At 42.6% G+C, this 21045-nt stretch overlaps 1 protein-coding gene and 1 long non-coding RNA gene across 4 annotated transcripts in view; both read right to left on the bottom strand.

The window, feature by feature from the left end:
- Positions 1-21045, bottom strand: part of LOC134291749 (uncharacterized) — a 401595-nt gene that overhangs the window by 230005 nt on the left and 150545 nt on the right. The window lies entirely within an intron of this gene.
- The window catches only part of LOC109411655 (stabilizer of axonemal microtubules 1), a 32522-nt gene continuing 17823 nt past the window's right edge, over positions 6347-21045 (bottom strand). Inside the window, exons 1-7 of one of the 3 annotated variants that reach the window (XM_019685226.3) lie at positions 16463-16704; positions 15966-16263; positions 10784-10993; positions 8781-9069; positions 8355-8701; positions 7362-7647; positions 6347-6922 (exon numbers count right to left, since the gene is read on the bottom strand). In XM_019685226.3, coding sequence (XP_019540771.3) covers positions 6627-6922; positions 7362-7647; positions 8355-8701; positions 8781-9069; positions 10784-10993; positions 15966-16263; positions 16463-16485 — 1749 coding nt within the window. In that variant the 5' untranslated portion in view covers positions 16486-16704 and the 3' untranslated portion in view covers positions 6347-6626. Of the gene's footprint in view, positions 6923-7361; positions 7648-8354; positions 8702-8780; positions 9070-10783; positions 10994-15965; positions 16264-16462; positions 16705-21045 lie in introns of those variants that run through there. The other 2 variants (XM_062842534.1, XM_062842533.1) reach the window with 2 other exon arrangements.

Genomic DNA, 21045 nt, shown 5'->3' on the forward strand with positions numbered 1-21045 from the left:
TTTATTATGCAACTCATTTCAGTTGCATAATGAGCCAGTTATAATACATAATTGCATAATAATTATTTATAATACTATAATCCTATAATATTGCATTTTATAGGGTAGAAGCTTCAGTTTTGGCCAGCCCGGAGTTTTGGCCATAGTGCGGTATTGAGCCTGTTGCGATCTAAATCGGCGTAAATTTATTTTTTACTAGTAGATCCTAATACAATATGATAATTACAGCTGTGAAAACCACACATTTTGATTAAAAACTGGAAGAAAAAAATATATTTCCTTAAAAAATCTGCTCCCATATATCTATTTTGGCCAGGGTGCTTCTAATTTGGCCACTCCCATAAGAAATACACGTGATTGGCCAAAATAGAAACCAAACTCAAGAATATGGCCAAAACTGCGGCAGAGCTTCTATTTTGGCCAGTGCCACTTTTAATACAAAAATCAAGTATTGGCATGATTTCTGCATTTTTCCTTCAAAATATAGATTGAAACCTTTCTTTTGACGCATTGGTTGTTTTCATAGGATTTTTGGTTATTTTTATAAAAATGATTTCCCTTAGACTGGCCAAAACCGGTGCCCGCACCCTACTTGCTGTTTTAGTGTCACTACGGCCTACTTTTCCTTAAGTGCCCCACACAATGCATACGTTTGCGTGTGCGTGACAGTAGTTTGACACATTTCCCATGGGAAAACTGTCAAAAAAACGCAAACCTCGGCGGAACGGACGCTATGTGTTCCAGGCTTTAGTATAAAAGCAGTTGCATTATGATTCATAATGCAACTCATTTGGGTTGCATTATGAATCATAATGCAATTGTTTTTGCAACAACCTGTGTGTCCACGTCAAGAGCTTGAAAAACTGTGACGGTTATAGCACAGCTTCTTGATTCAAGTTATGCGTCTAGCTTGATGGAACACGTGGGGGATCTCGAACAACACCCTTGAAGCATGATGGTGCTGATGGAAACGATTATATTACAGTGTGTTACGGCGAAAAGGGGCTCCGAGAGGGATAGTTTGAAGCCAGAAGCCGAATTCTTCTGAGCAGATCACAAACTCCAATCTGTGATCTCCAATCTGGTGCGAGTACAGCTGAAAGATAATTCGGTCTAAGGCGATCTATGTCTGCTTTTCGTAATATCCGTAATCGTTCGTATCCGTAACAATACATTGGCTTCATTGTGATACATTCTGCGACATTTAGGGTGATTCAATTATTTCTGCATGAACGTAAATAATTAAACCAATAGATGTCTTTTCACGTCACTCAACTGATCTATTTTGACCGATCTCTTTCCATGTCATTTGGCTTCACCAGCGGCAACACAGTGATTATTTTTTTCTCATTGAAAAAAATGTTATATGCAACTCGTTGCAAAACTCGATTTTTCCAGCACTCCGTCATATTTATCCAACTCGGCGAGCCTCGTTGGATAAATGTACGACTCATGCTGTAAAAATCATCATATTGCAACTCGTTACACAATAGTAGTTTACGCAACAAGGTGCAGAATGAAGATTTTTACAGCACGAGTCGTACATTTATCCAACGAGGCTTGCCGAGTTGGATAATTACGACGAGTGCTGTAAAATCGAGTTCTGCACCGAGTTGCGTACAACGTTTTTTGCAATTTCATAAATTACTACTTTAGGCAAGACTTAATGATAGTTTTAAACAAAACGTTTTCATCAAACTCCACACTGATGTTCATAGCCATGTTTAAGAAAGTCTGATCATAGCAGGTTATGCTGTGCAGTTGTCACAAATTCTCAAACCTGCGTCCAGAAGCATCAAGAAGTTGATCAATATTGAAAACAGTGCTGTAATGGTTCATTACGCAACGCAAATCAGTGCTGTATGCTACGGCAGTGTAAAACTACCTTTAACGTATCTATAGGTTAAACATTATGAGATACTCTCGAGTAGTGAGAGATGAGTGACTTCCCGAGTAGTGCTAGGTGAAATATAGACAGAAAGGCTTAAGATGTGAACCAGACAACTTGTGTTTTATTGTATATGCATGCCGATCAAGGGCCCATATAGCCGAGGCGGTAAACGCACGGGTATTCAGCATGACCATGCTGAGGGTGACGGGTTCGATTCCCGGTCGGTCCAGGATCTTTTCGTAAAGGAAATTTCCTTGACTTCCTTGGGCATAGAGTATCTTCGTGCCTGCCACACGATATTACACATGTAAAATGGTCATTGGCAGAGGAAGCTCTCAGTTAAAAACTGTGGAAGTGCTCATTGAACACTAAGCTGAGAAGCAGGCTTTGTCCCAATGAGGACGTTACGCCAAGAAGAGGAGAGGAGAGGATGCCGATCAATTATTGAACATAACAACTGGCGTACGAGGATAAAATCAAGTTTTGTGTTTTAATTATGAACAGTTTTTGAAATCTTATGTTTTTTTCGCGTGCAAGAGTTTTTTTTTTATATCTGGATGAGATTTTTTTTTTTGTACAAAAGGTTTAAGTTTTGATGTTGTTTTTTTTTTGTGGCTTTGAAGTGATTTACTGTGATTCTGAGGCTACAAGGAGTTTTTGTTTTCGCCAGAACAATAGCCACAATGAGACATCTTTTATGTGATAACAAAGTAAAACCGATTCACAGAACATTTTCAGTGACATATTTTTGTACGAAAACTGAGATTGGCTTTCTTTTGTGGTGCGTTTGTGTTTGGGGTTTTTTTGCCCGCCATAGATGATCGTTTTTGTCCCACTTTCAGCCGCCTCGTTGAACACAATAGCGGCGGCTCGGGTGGTTGGTTCCCCATGACAGCGCAAAGTTTGTAAACAAACATGATTCCATGAGCAATAATTGAAAACGGCGAAACATTTTACACAACAGAATTTGCTTTCACCTTTTAAAACAGTTAGTTAAAAGCAAAACATGACTTTTAATTTCCTAATTATTTATTTCATAATGAAGTCGTAATAGTACCAGCTCGTCTTCTTCACGGGGAGAAAGTTTCCATAAAATTTAGAATTGTTATTGATATGATTCAGCCACAGTCAATTATCGTTCCTGGATTTTGATGCTGACCTCAAAAACATGGCCGCGTGACAGGAGGCTGGTTTTTGTACAGTGAAGCTCGGATTTATATTTTTTGGCCTTTTGTTTTTTGACGTCCAGGAGATTGTGTTTGCAGTGTTTTTTTTCCCTGGATAGAAGGTTCTATTTTTTTAAGTTTTTTTTTGCATTTCTCGTTTTGTGTGACTGAAAAAAAAAATGTATTTTATTGTGTTTCATTTTAATTTAATATAGAACGTTCCATTTGCAATAAAGCCATTTTGAATCACAATACGATTCGTTTTGTTCAGCAAATTTGCTTTTGTCTGGATCGGTCTGGATTTTGCCTTTTTTTTGTTCTATTTTTGTTTTTCTTTTTTGTTTGTACATGATGAGCATGAGTACCCGTAAATTTTCTCAGCACCAGCACAACGCCAACATCGCCGATTCAAACTTGATAATCGCACCAATGTATGAGAACTATCCATTTGATTTTGAGAGAACTATGAGCAGCCCAAGGAGACAATTGAGAATGCAACTTGCAACGTACAGAGCAACAGAGTGATTAATGCAGCAAAAGGATTTATTGGTTTTGAAAAGTACGTTAGGTTATGCTGAAGATCGTTCGTTTTGCTCCTAACCACACAGTGGTGGCAGGGTGGTATACACCACAGTTAGAAAATCTTACCGCATTTGGTGCTCCCGGATTTGAAATTTGCATTTCGACTGCACACAGCAATACTGAATTATTTCCTGGAGAAATCCCTTAAAAAATACAAGGAATTCCTGAAGAAGAGTTCCTAGGAGAATCTTTGGAGGAATTTGTAAAATAAGTAGTTCCAGAAAGAATCACAGAAGGAATTCCCGAGTTAAGCCCTGCAGAAATTATTGGAGGAATCCCTAGAGAATATCCTAGGAGGGGTTAACGGAGGAATCTCTAGAAATACTCCTGGAGGAGTCTCTAGAAGAATTCTACGAGGAATTTCTGGAGGAATCTCTAGCTCTAGAGGTATTTTTGAAGAAATCCCTGGATGAATTTTTGGGGAAATTCATGGGGGAATCCATGCAGCAATTCCTAGAGGAATCCCTGAAATATTTCCTGTACGAATGTCTGAAGAAATTCGTGGAGGAATCCCTTCCATCTGGGATTCTTCTAGGATTTCACAAGGGTTTTTTTTTTCTTGAACCCTCCAAGATTCCTTTAGAAATGTATTTCGGGATTCCTTCAAAAGGAATGAGGTATTCCTACAGGAATTTCTTTTGTAGATCGATCTGAAATTCTTCCAAAAGTACATATTCGAATTCCCCAGATGATTTTAATGAAAAACTTTTAGTAGATTATTACGGATTCCTCCAGGATGCTTTTAAAGAATTACTGTAAAAATTTCATGAGTTCTTCCATGAGTTTTCACATTCCTACAGGGTTTCCATGAGGAATTACCGTTAGGGAACTCTTGGAGGAACTCACTCAGGAAGGAAATTCAGAAAAAAATCGAAGGAAACACAGCCTCCTGGAAGAATTCCAGGAGTAACTCCTGGGAATCACGGAAGGAACTCCTGGGGTCTGGACGAATTTTAGAAAGAATTTCTGGAAGAATCCTTGAAAAAGTTTTGGATAGAGTTCCTGAAATAATTCCAGAAAGAATCCTGGAGACATCTCGGAATGAAAAGCTGAGTGAATCTTACAATTAATTTCTGGAGGATTCCCAGAAGAAATACTGGTTGAAATTCCTGGAGGAGGGGTATCCGAAGGAACTACTGGTGAAATCTAAGAAAAAAACCCCTGAAAGATCTTCTGGAGGTATACTCTTGCAGGAACTCCTGCAGGCCTTATAGAAGGAACTTCTGAAGGAATCTTAGAAGGAACTCTTGGAAGGATCTCAAAATAAATTTTTTGTAATTGCGTTGTGTTTTCCTCTACTTTTCACTCGCGGTTACATTGATGAAACGGCCTACTTTTCTTCACTAAAACAAAAGTGCCGAAAAGTACTACTTTTCGGCACTCTTAAGAGTGCTGAAAAGTAGCACTTTTCGGCACCTTTGTCAGAACCCACTTTTCGATAACTTTCGCGGCTACCGTAGACACAGCTGCTGCATCTACATCCTCTGAGCAGCTCGAATCCGAATTAGGACTTTTCAGGTTCTGATTAAAACTGCAGCAGATCGGCGTAGAAACAGCAGCTGCAACTACTTTTACTCTTGCCCATGCTGCGGTATGACGACGACGGGAGCTTGCTGTAGTGTCTACCTAATGGTTGTGTGCATAGGATATCTACCTACATGAAATGCCATTCATGACAGTACCTAAATGTCTAGGTATGATTTATTATGTCTACCTAAAGTAGTATAAATACGGGTGGTCATTGGACCACACAGGGGAGACTGCACAAGCCTTGGATTGTCAACATCTTTATTATTCTTCTTTTGAAGGATATAAAAGTGGCGACGAGGATCAAGGAGCGTGTGATTTCTTTTGAGTTATTCCCAAGATTGTTTTCCTTTTCTTTTTCAGGTTGTTGTTGTTATAACAAATTGTTATTTTTGTGGAGAACAGAATTGTTCTTTTATGGTAGAATTGCCATTATGTTGTGAACGGAATGTTCTTTTTTGGCCGATGTTGCATTGACGAAATTGTCTTTTTGTTTTGGTAATAACGAAATGTTATTTTTTGGTGGACGAAATTGTTCTTTTGTGGCGGAATTGTCATATGTTATGTTTTGGTGAATGGATTTGTGTTATTTGTATTTTTTGGTAAAGTTGCCAATGTAGGGATAGCGAAATCGTCTTTTTGTTTTTGTAGTTTTGTTAGCGAACAGATGTGTTCTTTGAAAGTGACGGACTCGTCAGTTTATTTGTGCTATCATTATTTTGGTGATGAATGTTATTTTTTGAAGTTTTCTAAAGGGGAAAGGACTGTAGTGTCTACCTAATGGTTGTGTGCATAGGATATCTACCTACATGAAATGCCATTCATGACAGTACCTAAATGTCTAGGTATGATTTATTATGTCTACCTATAGTAGTATAAATAAGGGTGGTCATTGGACCACACAGGGGAGACTGCACAAGCCTTGGATTGTCAACATCTTTATTATTCTTCTTTTGAAGGATATAAAACTTGCAAATTTCTGACACCTACCCTGACAAGCTGAAAAAATCATCATTTCGCAACTTGTTGCATAAATAACTATTTGATTATTCTCAAAAGAAAATCTTGGATGAGAACTTCGCGTGAAGGAGCTACTAGAATAATATGAGAGAGAACTGTTTCGTGTAATTGGGATTATTATAACTAGGTCATTTCTTTCGCACAAAAAACACATTTCGCATCGGGAACACATAGTAAGGCATCTTGTTTTGGTCTTATCATAGGGACGTATAATTTTCGCTAAACCGATAACGTAAAATATAAACTACACAGATAAAGTTTCAATAAATATGATATCCTACATGAAGAATTTGTTCCTTCAATCTATATGGTACAAAATTTGGTATGCTGCTGCTAATTACAGTTTTTCCATTCTACACATAGTACGTACATGTTGTTGGTAATAGGTAGTAGCTTATGACCTGACCCAGTTTGCTTTCTAAACCGCCGCACCCGGCGAATTAGCTTACGATCGCTGCCCGAGGATAGCAGCCACCATCCGAGACCAGGTTCGCACAGCAGTTGACGATGGATGGATTGCACGATTGACAGCAGGGACCGCTGCTGGGTCCGGAACCACAGGACTCGTCCACAAACTCACCGGGCGGAGGATAGCTCAGTTTGGCCGTCGTGTCCGATTCCATTGGCAGTGGAGGTGGCTGATAGCGAGCTCGCTGGGCCCACGGGTAGGATTCTTTTGGCGCTGGACAAACCGGCATGTAGCTCAACTTGTTTGTGGTTTCGCTCTCCATCGGAACTGAAAGGGGAATAACGATCATTAAATGTTAGGGGGTTTGAAAGATGAACGGAGAGATTAACTTATTAGACGATGTTACAGTTTGCAACGGTCGAATTAAAAGGAAATAATGGACTAACTAGTGTAAAAGTTTGAGCGCATGGAAGCATGGATCGGAACGATATGCAGAGGTTTTATGCAATTGTTTATGGCGCGCAACACAAAAACGGGGCAGACAGTAGAAATTATGAGGGCAGAGTTTCAAAAAATTGAGAACCAGGTGAAAAGTCGATGACTTTGAAGAAAGCTATTCAAAGCGATTTCAGGCGGTTCAAAAAAAAAAACAATATTAACGCTCAACGTCCAGGGAAATTGAAGACATCGCCTAAGAACTATGAAGAGCTACCTACACGCCTGGAAAATTGGTAGCAAACGGTTCTAGAGAAAAAAAACTACTTACTTTCAGGCCGCTTGTACGACAGAATCGGCTTGCACGACTTTGGCGGCTGAACGTTTTCCTTGTTGGCCGGATAGGACAACCGATTGACGGTGTTGCTTTCCAGCCTACCCTGGGGGATGTGCAGCAGATTCTGCGGCACGATCGGTTCACGCTTGGTACCACTCTTGCAGCTGTAGTCGTGCCGGGTAGTGGTTATCTCCTGGATCGGCCCGTCCCCGATCAGCGGTGCAGGTCTAGGCATAATCGGTGCAGGACGCTCCGTATTGCAGTACGTAGGGAAGGATAACTGGAAAGTAAGACAGAGGAGCTGTATTCTTCTGGGAACTACTTGCTTAGCCTAGTTGAAACCGGGTGTTGGATTTGAGCAGTGGTGATTTGTTGTGAGCTAAAACGTTTAAGGTGAATATATGACGAAGCCACAGCTAAAAATTTCAAGAGCACAAATCCGAAGAACCGAATGTCAGATTGCGCTGAAAAGTTGATCGATTGGTAACCCGCTGGTGGTGACCAATCGATCAACTTTTCAACGCAATAGTACTTTCGGTTCTTCAGATTTGTGTTCTTGAAAATTTGAGCTGTGGCTTCGTCATATATTCACCTTAAATTTTCAGGAAAAGTGTTGTCTGACTTTTTTGTTACATGTGCAACACATTACCTGACAAAAGCAAACCTTTTGGATCATTCTGGTGTGGAAACAAAAAAAAAAACGTATCTAGGACCTATGTAATGGCATGCTAGGAACGAAGTTGTCTAAATCGAAATTGTAGGTTGGTAGTAATGTACAAAATGGATGTCCTCATGCGTTGCGGTGGACATTTCCGGCTCAGTCAAACAGTCAAAGTGCATAAGTCAATCCGAATTACCTTTCATGTAAATGCATGAGTGTGTTTAGGAGTGTGCGGAAAATGTAGAAGGTAGATTTTGATCGGCAGGTTTTGGCTTTTTGTTCGATCAAAAGAATTTGGAATGATCCACCACATAGCAGGGCAATACCTTGTAAACGGTGTCATCTTCCAGCTTTGAATGCGGTATCCGCAGTTGTTCGACAGGGCGGATCGCTGGCGGTCGTTCGCCACATGCGCTATGGTAACTTTCTTTGTAGACTGTCTTTGATTCAAACCCGGAATCAGCAGGTACATGTAAGTTATTGAAAGGCGGAATCATTTTCGGGCGCTCTGCGCCACAGCTGGTCATAAAGCTTTTATTGTATGTCGTGTCGTGCTCCATTGGTATGCAAGGTGGTTGATAGCCAGCCCGTTTCGCCCACGGATGATCTTCTTTAGGTGCCGGACACACTGGAGGGTAGCTGAGTTTGGCTGTTGTCTCGGAGTCCATCGGTACTGCAAAGTGTTCAAAAGATAATGACACATTCCATTCCTAGACTATTCTTGATGACCACATAGCAAAATAGATACCAACCTTCTGATCTTGTATAGTGTCGGATAGGTTTACAGGACTTTGCCGGCGTGAAGTGAACCATGTCGGGACTGCCGTACGACAGTTTGTTCACAGTTTGCTTCTCAAACGGAGCGCTGGCACTGCGGATGTGGCCCTCGGGAATGATCTTGGAACGCTTTGGAGTTGTTTTAGCGACATAGTCATGCCTCGTTGTGGTTACCTCTTGAATAGGGCCGGGTGCAATCATTTGGTTGCCGGTGGGCAGAATTGGTTTCTGACGTTCCACATTGTTGTACCCAGGGTAAGAAAGCTGAGAGAGCATATAAGAGTAATTAAGGACTGTTCAATTTATAAAACGGACAACTTTACAAGGCTTTAAAAAGAAGACGCGTAGTTCAAATTTAACCACCCTAGCTTCGTTGTTTAGTACATCATCTTTCATTATAGTAGTGATTTTTTAATCGAATAAAAATAGTTTTAATTATAAGAAAAACGGCCAGGTGTTAAATGAGGTGAATTTTACGATTGCTGAATTTTGAAAATATATATAAAGTTACTGTTCACATATGGTATATCGTTTTAAATATCAGATAAGTATGTGCCATGCTGCAGCAGCATGAGTAATAAACATTCTGGTGAAGTTTAAACTCAATTGAAAAATTAGTTGTTGAAATATTAAAGTCTCAAGTGAGATTCGATTTTTTTATTAAAATTCAATTGTAAAGCAAAAAGGACATGAAAATATTCAATAAACAATTTTTTTATGCATCCAGTCGAAAGTAGGAAGGATGTGGTTTCAAATGCAGAAAACTGCTTCTTAATAGCATTGCTGGTTTGGTTACTGTGCGCCATTACAGGCACAGTAATCAAAACAGTTTCGTTCTTTGAAGGTTCTTTCAAATAACAATGCAACCTAATGCAAATTTTACATAACATTGATGTTGGAAATATTTTTTTTACGTCCGATTGTTATTAAATAAGGTGTACAATAACATAGGATCAACTTTTTTGAAAATAAATAATAACAAGATTCGCTAGAGTCGAAAATTTGCATCAATGGAGCAAAAAGAATGCAATTTTTTACAATGACCATCTTTATGGATTATTTTTTTTATGAAGAATGCAATTAAAGTATTTTTTTTTCTTCTCCGTCATTCAGAAAACAATATTCTACTACTCTGGACAAATTTTTAGCCGAATCCGTTGTGCTATTGCATCACAGGACTTAAATAAATATTTTTTTAATAATTTCTTTGTAAACAAGGCAACTCACTTTATCAAGCTGAAGGCTGGCTTGGTGCATTATTACTAACCAACTATTGAACTTTACCTTTAGTAGAGTAGTATAAGATTCCAATACATTAAAAACTTCATGAAAATATGCATGTTTAGTATGTGGAATGTTATGTCGAATTTTGAGAAATGGGTTTTTATTGATGTTTTACGAAAATCGCTTCAGTTACACAATAAAGAACATTTTGCTTAATGTTATATTTTTTCTACATTTGGGAATAGCTATAGAAAGTTATGCAAAAAGCTGATAACGATTTTATTGAAAAATAAAAAAGATATCGCACAAGCAAGTTGTCCGTTTTATAAATTGAACAGTCCTTAATCAAAACACTAACCCTAAAAGCCGATTTCTACACCTGCACGTAACTTGTAAACCTGGTTTACTCATACAAATAGACTTAATGAAAGGCCTAATCAGACAATCAGAGGTCAAGGAGTCGATGAGAGATATTGGCGCCTTTTGAAAGTTTCTCAGGGTCCAAATAACCCTAACTAGCGTGTGGAATGATATAGCCTACTTTTAAGAATCGTCACGTTCATTTTCACAAATGGACTTCGATTGAACCAATTGACGATTCAAATATTGAAACATATTTAACGTATACCTAACCCATTCTGAGCTATGAGTAACAAACCTAGCTATTCTGAAAATACATATTACATTACACAAACAAAACTGCACATTTCAATCTTTTCTAACACCCACGAGATCTATTCCAATTCAATCTTACCGAGGTAACGGTATTCTGCTCCAGACATCCGGGTGCCATCGCCAGATTGTTCCGCGGCGGTATCGGTAGTGGGCGCGCATTACACACGATCGTCGCCGGGTCGGCATTGAACGATGTTTTATACACGGAATCACCTTGAAATTCGACTTCCGGTGGTTTGTAGCACGAGACCGGCTTGCAGGGCTGGCGCCTCGCTGGTTGAACGTAGCGCTGATTGTACGGGGAGATGGAAGCACAGTGGTAAGAGCAATTATCGATATAATACAGATAGATAAAGGTATTTATCAAGGGCGGATTAAATTGAGTTTTGAAATCATACTGGTTTTATGTATTATATGACCACTTAAAATTTCCAATCCTGTAGGATATTAGACTGGCTCGGCTTTTTTGTGCTACTGAGTGTAGATGGTAGTTGATACCATAGGGCAAATTTGCGAGTTCAAGAAAATGGAAAACAGCCAGATTAGTCGGCGCTTCAAAATCCGAACTTTTAACTCAAACATGAAGTCCGTGCTGCTGTACGCTATTGAAACCTGGTGTGTATCAGTGGAGAACACTCAAAGGCAGTAGGTCCTCATCAATAGATGCCTGTGATATAAAATTTGTGCATGGTGGCCTCACAATTGGATCTTCAAAACAACAAAAGCGACCCTTGGATCATGGTCGGAATGAAGGAGCGACGCGCTGGTCATCAAAACCGTGACAGACACGTACGCCGAGGTACTGAGGGTCATGCGAAGCGAACATGGTCTCTCACTCGAATAAACTACGCCTACCTAACGTGCATCGAGTAGGCCTTCCCAAACAACCCAATGCGATTTCGCGGACCATTCCCATCGGTAGCGAAAACCGATTTCCAAGCAGATTTCGGTCAGTCCCAGGTCGCGTTGGCAGTCGATACTAACACACTCGCAAAAGATGAGCAGTAGGCCTACCTTGCCGCTTGCGGATCCCCTGGATGAGATCACTGACGTAGAAGAGCTCGCAGTCGCACTTAAACAGTAGTGTGAGTGCGAAATAGATGCTCCAAGTGCACCGATCCACCTGCGAAAGAGCTCGGCAGGCGTAGATCGCCCCTGCAGTTGGAAAAATCAAGGTAGACTGGCCAGTGTGCCCGCTTACCATATACGAGCCGCCAGTGGCGTGTTTCAAGTGCTTCAAGCAAGGACACAACACGTGGGCGTGTAAGGCCCCGACAGGAGCAAACTCTGTAGGAAGTGCGGAGCGGAATGGAAGTCCACATTGGCACGGAGTGCAACTCGGCACCAAAATGCCTGATTTGCACGGCGTACAAGGATTACACGACGGGCGTGCCTAAATGTCCAGGCACGCGAGGAGGTCGAATTGACCGACGATAATACAGGTCACACAGCTAAAGCTGAACTACTATGAAGCCGCACAACAGTTGCTGTGGCAGTCAGTCTCTGAGTCAAGTACAGACATCGCACTACTTTCGGACCCATACCGCATACCTCCTGATAACGGGAACTGGGTAGCGGATAAGGCCAAGCTAGCAGCGATCTGTACAACCGCTCGTACAACGGTCCAGGAAATAATTTCCACGTCGCACGAGGACGAAGATCAAAGGGGTGTACTACTGCAAGGGACATAACTCTCCCAGGTGGTCTATAGACCATTTCTCGTCTATGCTGGATTTGCTATCAAGCGCACTAGTGGGATTGAGTCCCGTGGTCATCGGTGGAGACTCCAACGCCTGGGCGATTAAGTGGGGTAGTCTCTTGACTAACGCGAGAGGCTGGTCTCTACTTGAAGCTATGGCTAGACTGAACGTGGATGTAGGCGTGCAAACGTAGGCGACAAAAAAATCTACAGTAGGAACGGCGCAGAGTCCATCATTGACGTGACCTTCTGGAGCCCGGGATTAAACCTCGGACTAGATTGTCGACGATGGATACACACATAGTGACCATCTGGCGATTCGATACAGGGTGGAACACAGAGGAGGACGGTCACAGCCGAAGGTCATCGATCGCCATCGGGGATGGCTGACCTCGCGCTTCGGCAAGGCGGCATTTGTGGAGCGATTGCTTCTGAAGGGTAGCACCGTCGATCTATTCAGCGATGATCTAGTCGGAAGCCAAAGCCATGCATGTGACGCCGCAATGCCAAGGTGATCCCTACCCAGGAATGGACACAAACCGGTATACTGATTACTGGTGCTGTCCAGAAATCGCAGAACTCCGCGCATCCTACCTAAGAGCTAGGACTAGAAGGAGGATGCAAAGAGCTCGCATCGATGAGGGTAGAATATAGCGAAGTGAGGCCTACAGGGCGACTAAACTGGCACTAAACAAAGAGGCGCATGAACGTGCGTGCGTCGAAAATCTATGCCAGGCAGCCAACACGACCCCTTTGGGTGATGCCTACAGAGTAGTCATGGCCAAAACGAAGCGCGTCAGCACCCCCAGAGCACTCCCCCGAGATGCTGCAGAAGATCAGTACCATCGGCCCCCGTCCCCTATGGCCAAACCGGCTAAAGCGAGGTCTTCCCGGTAATGAACGACGAGCTCATCACAATATCGAAATCGCTTAAGTTGAGCCCAGATCGGACGTTATTCCGACAATAGCCATAAAGACGGCCATCGAGGCTAGCCCTGTCATGTTCAGAATAGCGATGCAGATGTGCCTAGACAGAGGTGAATTTCCGGAGAGGTGGAAAAGCCAAAGATTGTTTCCACCGCCCAAACTCGGGAAGCAACCTGGCGACCCGTCAGCATACAGACATATCTGCCTTCTGGACACCACCGGGAAACTGTTGGACCCACCCCCCTCTCCATGGACAAGCGTGGACTTTTCTCGAACCCCCTCCCCCTCTAACTTGTCCATGTGGTATATGGACGGTCCCTTACTCCGGACAACATTGTTGACAAGATGTGGACAAGTGGGATTCCGTTACTTCCACGGCTTCGCGAATCGTTTTTGAACTTTAGAGAAAATGGCGGGCCGACCAACAGCAAGTTGAGTTGGCCTTCTTCCCCATCCGGGAGCTTAAGTCCAACGAATAGTCTATAGTACTAGCCAGGACCAGAGGACAACTTAAGACGGGAGCTGATGGAACGCTAACCAATAGAGAGTACTCATGTATGGTCCCCCCTTCTTGAAGTCATCCCTAACGGGCGTACTGCGAAGGTAAGGAAGAGAGAGGATGAGTTTTTAGTGGGTCGAAACCCACATAACTCGAGGACCCACATCTGGGGGTATCCGATCAGCAGATTTTCTCATTCTATAAAACAAACACCAAGAGGGCTCCCTTAAGGAACTTCTGGAGCGCTTGTGGAAAGATCTTTTGGAGAATTCCAAAAAACAACTTCTGAAAGACACTCAGACTCAACTCCCGGAGAATTCCTATATGTAATAAACTCCGGGAGGATTCACAGAAGGAACTTTTGGATGATACGCTGGTGACATTCCAAAGACGTATAAAGGTAGAACCCAGAAAAATTTCATGGGAGTATTCAAAATCGAAGTTCCAGAAGGAGCTCCTGCTGCAAAAGTAAAAAAAAAAATCCTGCAGAAATCCTACAACGAATATCTGGAGAAATGTTTGAATGACTTTCAGATGGATACCCAACTAACACTTTTGCTGGATAAGAGCTTACTGTCAAATTCGTTTGCTGCATAAGCTCTTATGCAGCTACTTTTGTTAGTAGGGTATCCTGGAAGAATTCTAGAAGAAACTGCCTCTATAATATTTAGCCGACGAAATCAGTTCAAAAGATACCATTTGAAGTTTGGCATGGAACGAAGCCGGATTTTAGACCACTGAAAATCTGATTGAAGCAGTCGACGAGAATGTGTAAAGTGGTTTCAAACAAGCTGAATCGGACCCTTGCTTGTATATATGGAGACAGAAGAATTAACCCTCTAATACCCAACCCCGCCTTTAGACGGGGTATAGTTTGAGCATATGTATCTGTAACTTTTGTTTCGTGGACAATCATTTTTTTATATTTTTGGCTGATATTTTGGACTATTCTGTATATCTCAAAATGATTTTTGGTGTCTTTTGAAGCTTATTTACATTTTTTAATAATCATCGAAAAATTGATGTTATAATCACCTTTCAGAAGTCATTGTCTATTTTGTATTGAATCGCTTCAATTAATACATTTAAAATTTTTCCCAAGTCATACTATCATAGTAAAAAAGTTTAAAGGAATCAAATACACTCTAAAATTATTTTTCTTAAAATTACACGGAAAATAAAATTTCTATATAAAAATAAAAAATCTACAGTCGAACCTCCATGAGTCGATGTCCCTTGACTCGATATCGACTCATGGAGGTAAATTTTTCCATACTGAAAAAATATTTCTGGGTTACTATGATGGTCCCTCCAAAATGCCTCCCAAAGGATTTTTGTTCCACTACTCGATATTTCCATGAGTCGATGGTCCCTTCAATATCGACTCATGGAGGTTTTACTGTATATAAATAAAAATGGAATGGTGTTTGTATGTCACGAATAGGCTCGGGAACGGGTCAACAGATCGTCATGATTGTTTCATTGTTGCATTCCACCAGGGCTCCGACGTGTTCGTACGAAAAAAATATTAGAAAAAGTGAGCGGGAAGGCAAGAAAATCGGGAAAATATGAAGTTCCATTTTGAGGGGAATTTATTCATGGAACCGTATGTCAAAAAACAGAGTAGGCAGGCAGGACGACGTTTGCCGGGACTGCTAGTTTAAAATAAAAATATTTCAACAATAATCATAAAATCTCAAAATGTTTTCATCTCAAAAAATATGTCTTCCAAATAGGCTTCCAGGAAAAATATAAAAGTGTAGGGATGTTCAAAAATAAAAATTAGAAAAATCAAAAACCGAAATACATAAAATCGAGAATTAAAAAGAATCATCTTCCAAAACATGGTTAAATCGATTTTAGATGACAAAAAATGATGTTTAGATCAAAATCAAAAATTTGGGTATTAGAGGGTTAAGTTAATTTGCATGAGGACAATCAGCTTTTGCAAATGCCCGCCTAAAACCGAAACAACATACTCCAGCTCTTAAACATCTGAAAAAACTATTGTTTACCTATAAGCACCAAGGTACATCAAGCAGGGTACAGAATTTAGTATTCATATGCCAGTCAGCATGAGGTGGACATATAATTTTGTAAATCAGTCTGTATAGGGAAAAGCAATTGAACACTTACCACCTTCTTAACCGGAGCGCAATCCGGCCGCCCGCAGGAACAGTTGTAGCAGTTCTGCTGTGGCATGTTACCTTGTGACCGCTGCCTTGGTAGCGCTGCTGCTGCCGGGGTGCCTCCCCCGCAGCATTCAGTCATGGCCGGTTGTGACACGCTGCCAGTGGCACACTGCGTTACGAAATCACACGGAACACCATCGTCGTCAACGTGGGCACTTCCGGTGATGCACGGGACGGGGGCGGCTTCTGCTTCAACAGGTTCTACCAACGGTTCGGCACAGCAGGCATCCAGAGGAAGGTTGCTTCATTATTTTTCGGAAAAAAATTGCGCAGTTTCATGTTCGTTCAGCAGATAATCATATCGTTGAGAAAGGAATTTATTTGATCGATAAAAACTTATTAGGACGGAATAAGGTCGGAACAAATTCACCGTGGGAAGTGGCAGACGGATAGACGGCCCCGTCAGGTTCATGTGTGTGTGTTAGCATAGAAGGAACTTACTTTGTAGTATCGCAATTTTCCATTTGATGTCTTGAGCGGAGGAATTTGCTTTCAAGTCGTCTGAGATCGGGATGGGATAGGGAATGGGAGAAACTTTGGCAGGAGAACAATCGAAGGACCAATCAGATTCGATGATGGGATAAATAAGTTTCCGGAACTGGTAATTTCGAACCCAATTTGCGAAGGACGATTTGATTTGCGCTAACACCGTACTTTACGAGACAGATTTGAAGACTTTCGTGTAAAAAATGACTCATGACAACAGCAGTCTGGCGGGCAGGTTGCTACGATGCGTCGCTACCGGAAGTGCCTCCATTCATAGGCAACGCGTGGCATAAGGTCACATAAACGTTTTCAATATCGCTGTTCCAAATAGACAATATTAATCTCCGGACCTAGGATATTGGAAACAGTAATGACATCGGCCTGACCCAAAAACCTATCTACCTTCTCTAGATGTTTCCGGTTTCCTGGTCTAGAACGGTGGCAGTAGATTGATTGATTCACGAAGGAGCAGTATGTGGAACAGTATTTCTCAACGATTCAGGACGCATTGGGAAAGCATGATTAACTTTCAACGAAAGGATACACGAGATATTTTTTGTGAGATTCTTGATAATAAATTTTATCATCAGTTTTTGGAGAAAAACAGCAAGAATGCTGGGACCGGAATAGCTGGCTCAGAAACAATAAAGTCATGTGATGCTGCAGTGCGAGCTAACTCATCGACCAATTCATTTCCAGCAATGAAAGAATGGCCAGGTGCCCATATAAGGTGAACAGCGTTTGCTGATTTCAGCTCCTCAATTTGAGTTCGACAATCGGTAACTTACTTCAACCTAGAGTTGGCCGAAGCAAGTGCTTTAATAGTAGGCTATCTGCACAGAAGTATAATACTTTACCCATTACGTGTTGCTGGATTGCACTCCGCACATAACAGCAAAGCAACAGTCCAGTGTCTACCACGTGAGTTAACTGGTGTAGCTTTAGCTCACGAGAATAAACACCAGCACCTGCCCGACCTTCGGGAAGGGAGCCATTAGTGTAACAACATACGATGCCTTCTGAAATACTTCTCTCCAGATAACCAGATGTCCACGCTTCCCGAGAAGGGAATTTCGTGGAAAATGTCCTATATGGAAAATTACATCAAATTGTAAGATCACTTGGAGCAAGGACAACTTTGTCCCAATGCATCAAAAGTGGAAACAACGAGGTGCGTGTTGATCTGCGGTTCGCAGGAGTTTACTCTAGTAAACCGAGTATCCGTAGACGGTAAGGCCATTCGCAATGTTGAGTTTTAAATTTCGGTTTAAGGTGCTTGATGTTTTAACCCTTTCCTTCCCACGACTTTGAACGACTATATCTATGTTAAAAAGCGTTTCCTAAAAAAGTGCTTGGACAAAAGTTATTGCAAATTGGTTAAATTTTTCGAATTCTATAAAAAAAATTTGGTTGTAAATCAATCGGTTTTTAATTGTTTATCAATAGTTCCACTATTGAAACAAGTAGTTAGTAGTTGGATCAACTTTATGAGGTTACAATCATATTTTTAAAATTATTGCGTCATATTCATCTAATTCCATTTGTCCCGAGTTCGCCGAAAATCGATGGTGCTATAGAGCAACCATGGGTAGTAGAGGGTTAAAATTTAGAACTGTCAAAAATAAAACTGGAACTCGTTAACAGGAAATGCTGTTTCACATTTTCGGTGAACTCCTGCAGGAATTCTCGAAGAACTCCTGGAGGAATGCCTGGACAAATTTCCGAGGAACTCAGGAGAAATTTTTCAGTAACTTTTTTGAAAAAATCTCAAAGAACTTTTGGAAGAATTTTCGATGAACTTCTTAAATGATTCTCGAGGAAGTCCCAATCAAATTCCTGAGGAGCTCGTTGAGAAATTTTCGAGAAACTGCTGTAGCAGTGTCCGATAAGCTCCTGAAGGAATTTCCTGGGAATTCCTGCAATAGTTCTAGGAAAACTCCAGGAGGAATTTCCTAGTAGGTCGTGGTGGAAATTTCCAAGGTGCTTCTGGAAGAAATTTTGAAGAATTTCTGGAGGAATTTCCGAAGAACTTCTGGCTGAATTCCCGAAAAAAAACTCTGGTGGAATTGCCGAGGAAGTTCTGCAGAAATTCCCAGGGACCTTTTGGAGAAATTTTTTATGATATCCTGAAAAAAAAAACTTTGGAGAGCTTTATGGAGAAATTTCCGCGGAACTTTTGGAGTAATTCACGGAAACGCCTGAAGGAATTAACGGAGAACTCCTGGTGGAATTCTCGGGGAACTATTGGAGGAATAAAAAAAAAATGGAGAAAAAGTTATATCTGATTGAGTTCAGTATAAACAAGCCCTTACAGAATACAACAGAGAATTGAGGCTAGCCAAACGGAAGGACGGTTTGTGGCTGCCGCTCTCCATCCTCGGTCGCGCCCAATGCTCGCCAGGTCACGCCCCACCTGGTCCGCCCATCGTGCTCTCTGCGCTTCACGCCTTCTTGTGCCAACCGGATCAGTTGCAAACACCAGCTTTCCAGGGTTGTTGTCTGGCATTCTTGCAACATGCCCTGCCCACCGTATCCTTCCGGCTTTGGCCATCCTTCTCCGCCACACACCGTTCTCCTGCACACCGCCAAAGATCGTCCTTAGCACGAATCGCTCGAAAACTCCGAGTGCTTGCAAGTCCTCCTCCAGCATGGTCCATGTCTCGTGCCCGTAGAGGGCCACCGGTCTTATTAGCGTTCTGTACATGGTGTATTTGGTGCGTGGGTGAATTTTCGACCGCAGTTTCTTCTGGAGCCCGTAAAAGGCCCGACTTCCGCTGATAATGCGCCTCCGAATTTCACGGCTCACGTTGTTGTCAGCCGTCAGTAAGGATCCGAGGTAGACGAATTCCTCCACCACCTTGAAAGTATCCCTGTTTATCGTAACATTACTACCCAGACGGATCCGGTCGTGTTCGGTTCCGCCTACCAGCATGTACTTTGTTTTTGAGGCATTCACCGCTAGTCCGACCTTTGCTGCTTCGCGTTTCAGGCGGGTGTACACATGGGTGTACAGCTCTGCCACCGTTCCAAATGTTCTGGCCATAATGTCCATGTCGTCCGCAAAGCACACAAATTGTCCGGATTTTGTGAAAATCGTTCCCCGGTTGTTGAGCCCGGCTCGTCGCATCACACCTTCCAGAGCGATGTTGAAGAGTAGGCATGAGAGTCCATCACCTTGTCGCAGTCCCCGGCGAGATTCGAATGAACTAGATAGTTCACCCGAAACCCTTACGCAGTTTTGCACACCGTCCATCGTTGCTTTAATCAGTCTAGTCAGCTTCCCAGGAAAGCCGTTTTCGTCCATGATTCTCCATAGCTCTGTGCATACTGTCGATACTGTCGTATGCCGCTTTGAAGTCGATGAACAGGTGATGCGTTGGGACCTGGTATTCACGGCATTTCTGGAGGATTTGCCGTACGGTAAAGATCTGGTCCGTTGTCAACCGGCCGTCGATGAAGCCGGCTTGATAACTTCCCACGAACTCATTTTTTTTAGGTGACAGACGACGGAAGATGATCTGGGATAGCACTTTGTAGCCAGCATTCAAAATAGTGATCGCCCTGAAGTTCTCACATTCCAAATGGTCGCCTTTCTTGTGAATGGGGCAGATTACCCCTTCCTTCCACTCTTCCGGTAGCTGTTCGGTTTCCCAGCCGATGCAAACAGGTGGCCAACTTTTCTGGGCCCATCTTGATGAGTTCAGCTGCGATACCATCCTTACCAGCTGCTTTGTTGGTTTTGAGCTAGTGAATGGCATCCTTAACTTCCCTCAGCGTGGGAGTTGGTTCATTTCCGTCCTCCGCTGCACTGGCGTCGTCGTTTCCTCCGTTGCCGTGGGCACCCGTGCCTACGTTCTCCACGCCGTTCAGCTGCTGATCGAAGTGCTGCTTCCACCTATCGATCACCTCACGTCCGTCCGTCAAGAGGCCTTCGTCTTCATCCCTGCATATTTCGACTCGCGACACGAAGCCGTTGCGGGATGCGTTGAGCTTCTGGTAGAACTTCCGTGTTTCTTGAGAACGGCACAGCAGTTCCATTTCTTCACACTCCGCTTCTTCCAGGCGGCGCTTTTTCTCCCGAAAGGGGGGCGGGTCTGCTGTTTCCGCTTCTGTTTGTAACGTTCCACGTTCTGCCGAGTCCCTTGCTGCAGCATTACCGCCCTCGCTGCGTTTTTCTCCTCCAAAACCGTTCTGCACTCTTCGTCGAATCATTCGTACCGTCGATTCCGTTCTACGTACCCGATGGTGCTCTCGGCTGTGTTGTTGATGGCTGCTTTCTCTGTACTCAAGCAGTCCTCTAGAGGGGCCTCATCGAGCTCGCCCTCGTCTGGCAACGCGGCCTCGAGATTCTGCGTGTATGCTGAGGCGACATCCGGTTGCTTCAGTCGTTCTAGGTTATACCGTGGCGGTCGCCGGTACCGTACATTGTTGATGACGGAGAGTTTGACCAGCACCAGATAGTGGTCGGAGTCGATGTTGGCGCCACGATAGGTCCTGACGTCGATAATATCGGAGAAGTGCCGTCCGTCAATCAGAAC

The sequence above is a fragment of the Aedes albopictus genome, chromosome 3 (assembly GCF_035046485.1).
Source record: "Aedes albopictus strain Foshan chromosome 3, AalbF5, whole genome shotgun sequence".
NCBI classification, from domain to species: domain Eukaryota; kingdom Metazoa; phylum Arthropoda; class Insecta; order Diptera; family Culicidae; genus Aedes; species Aedes albopictus.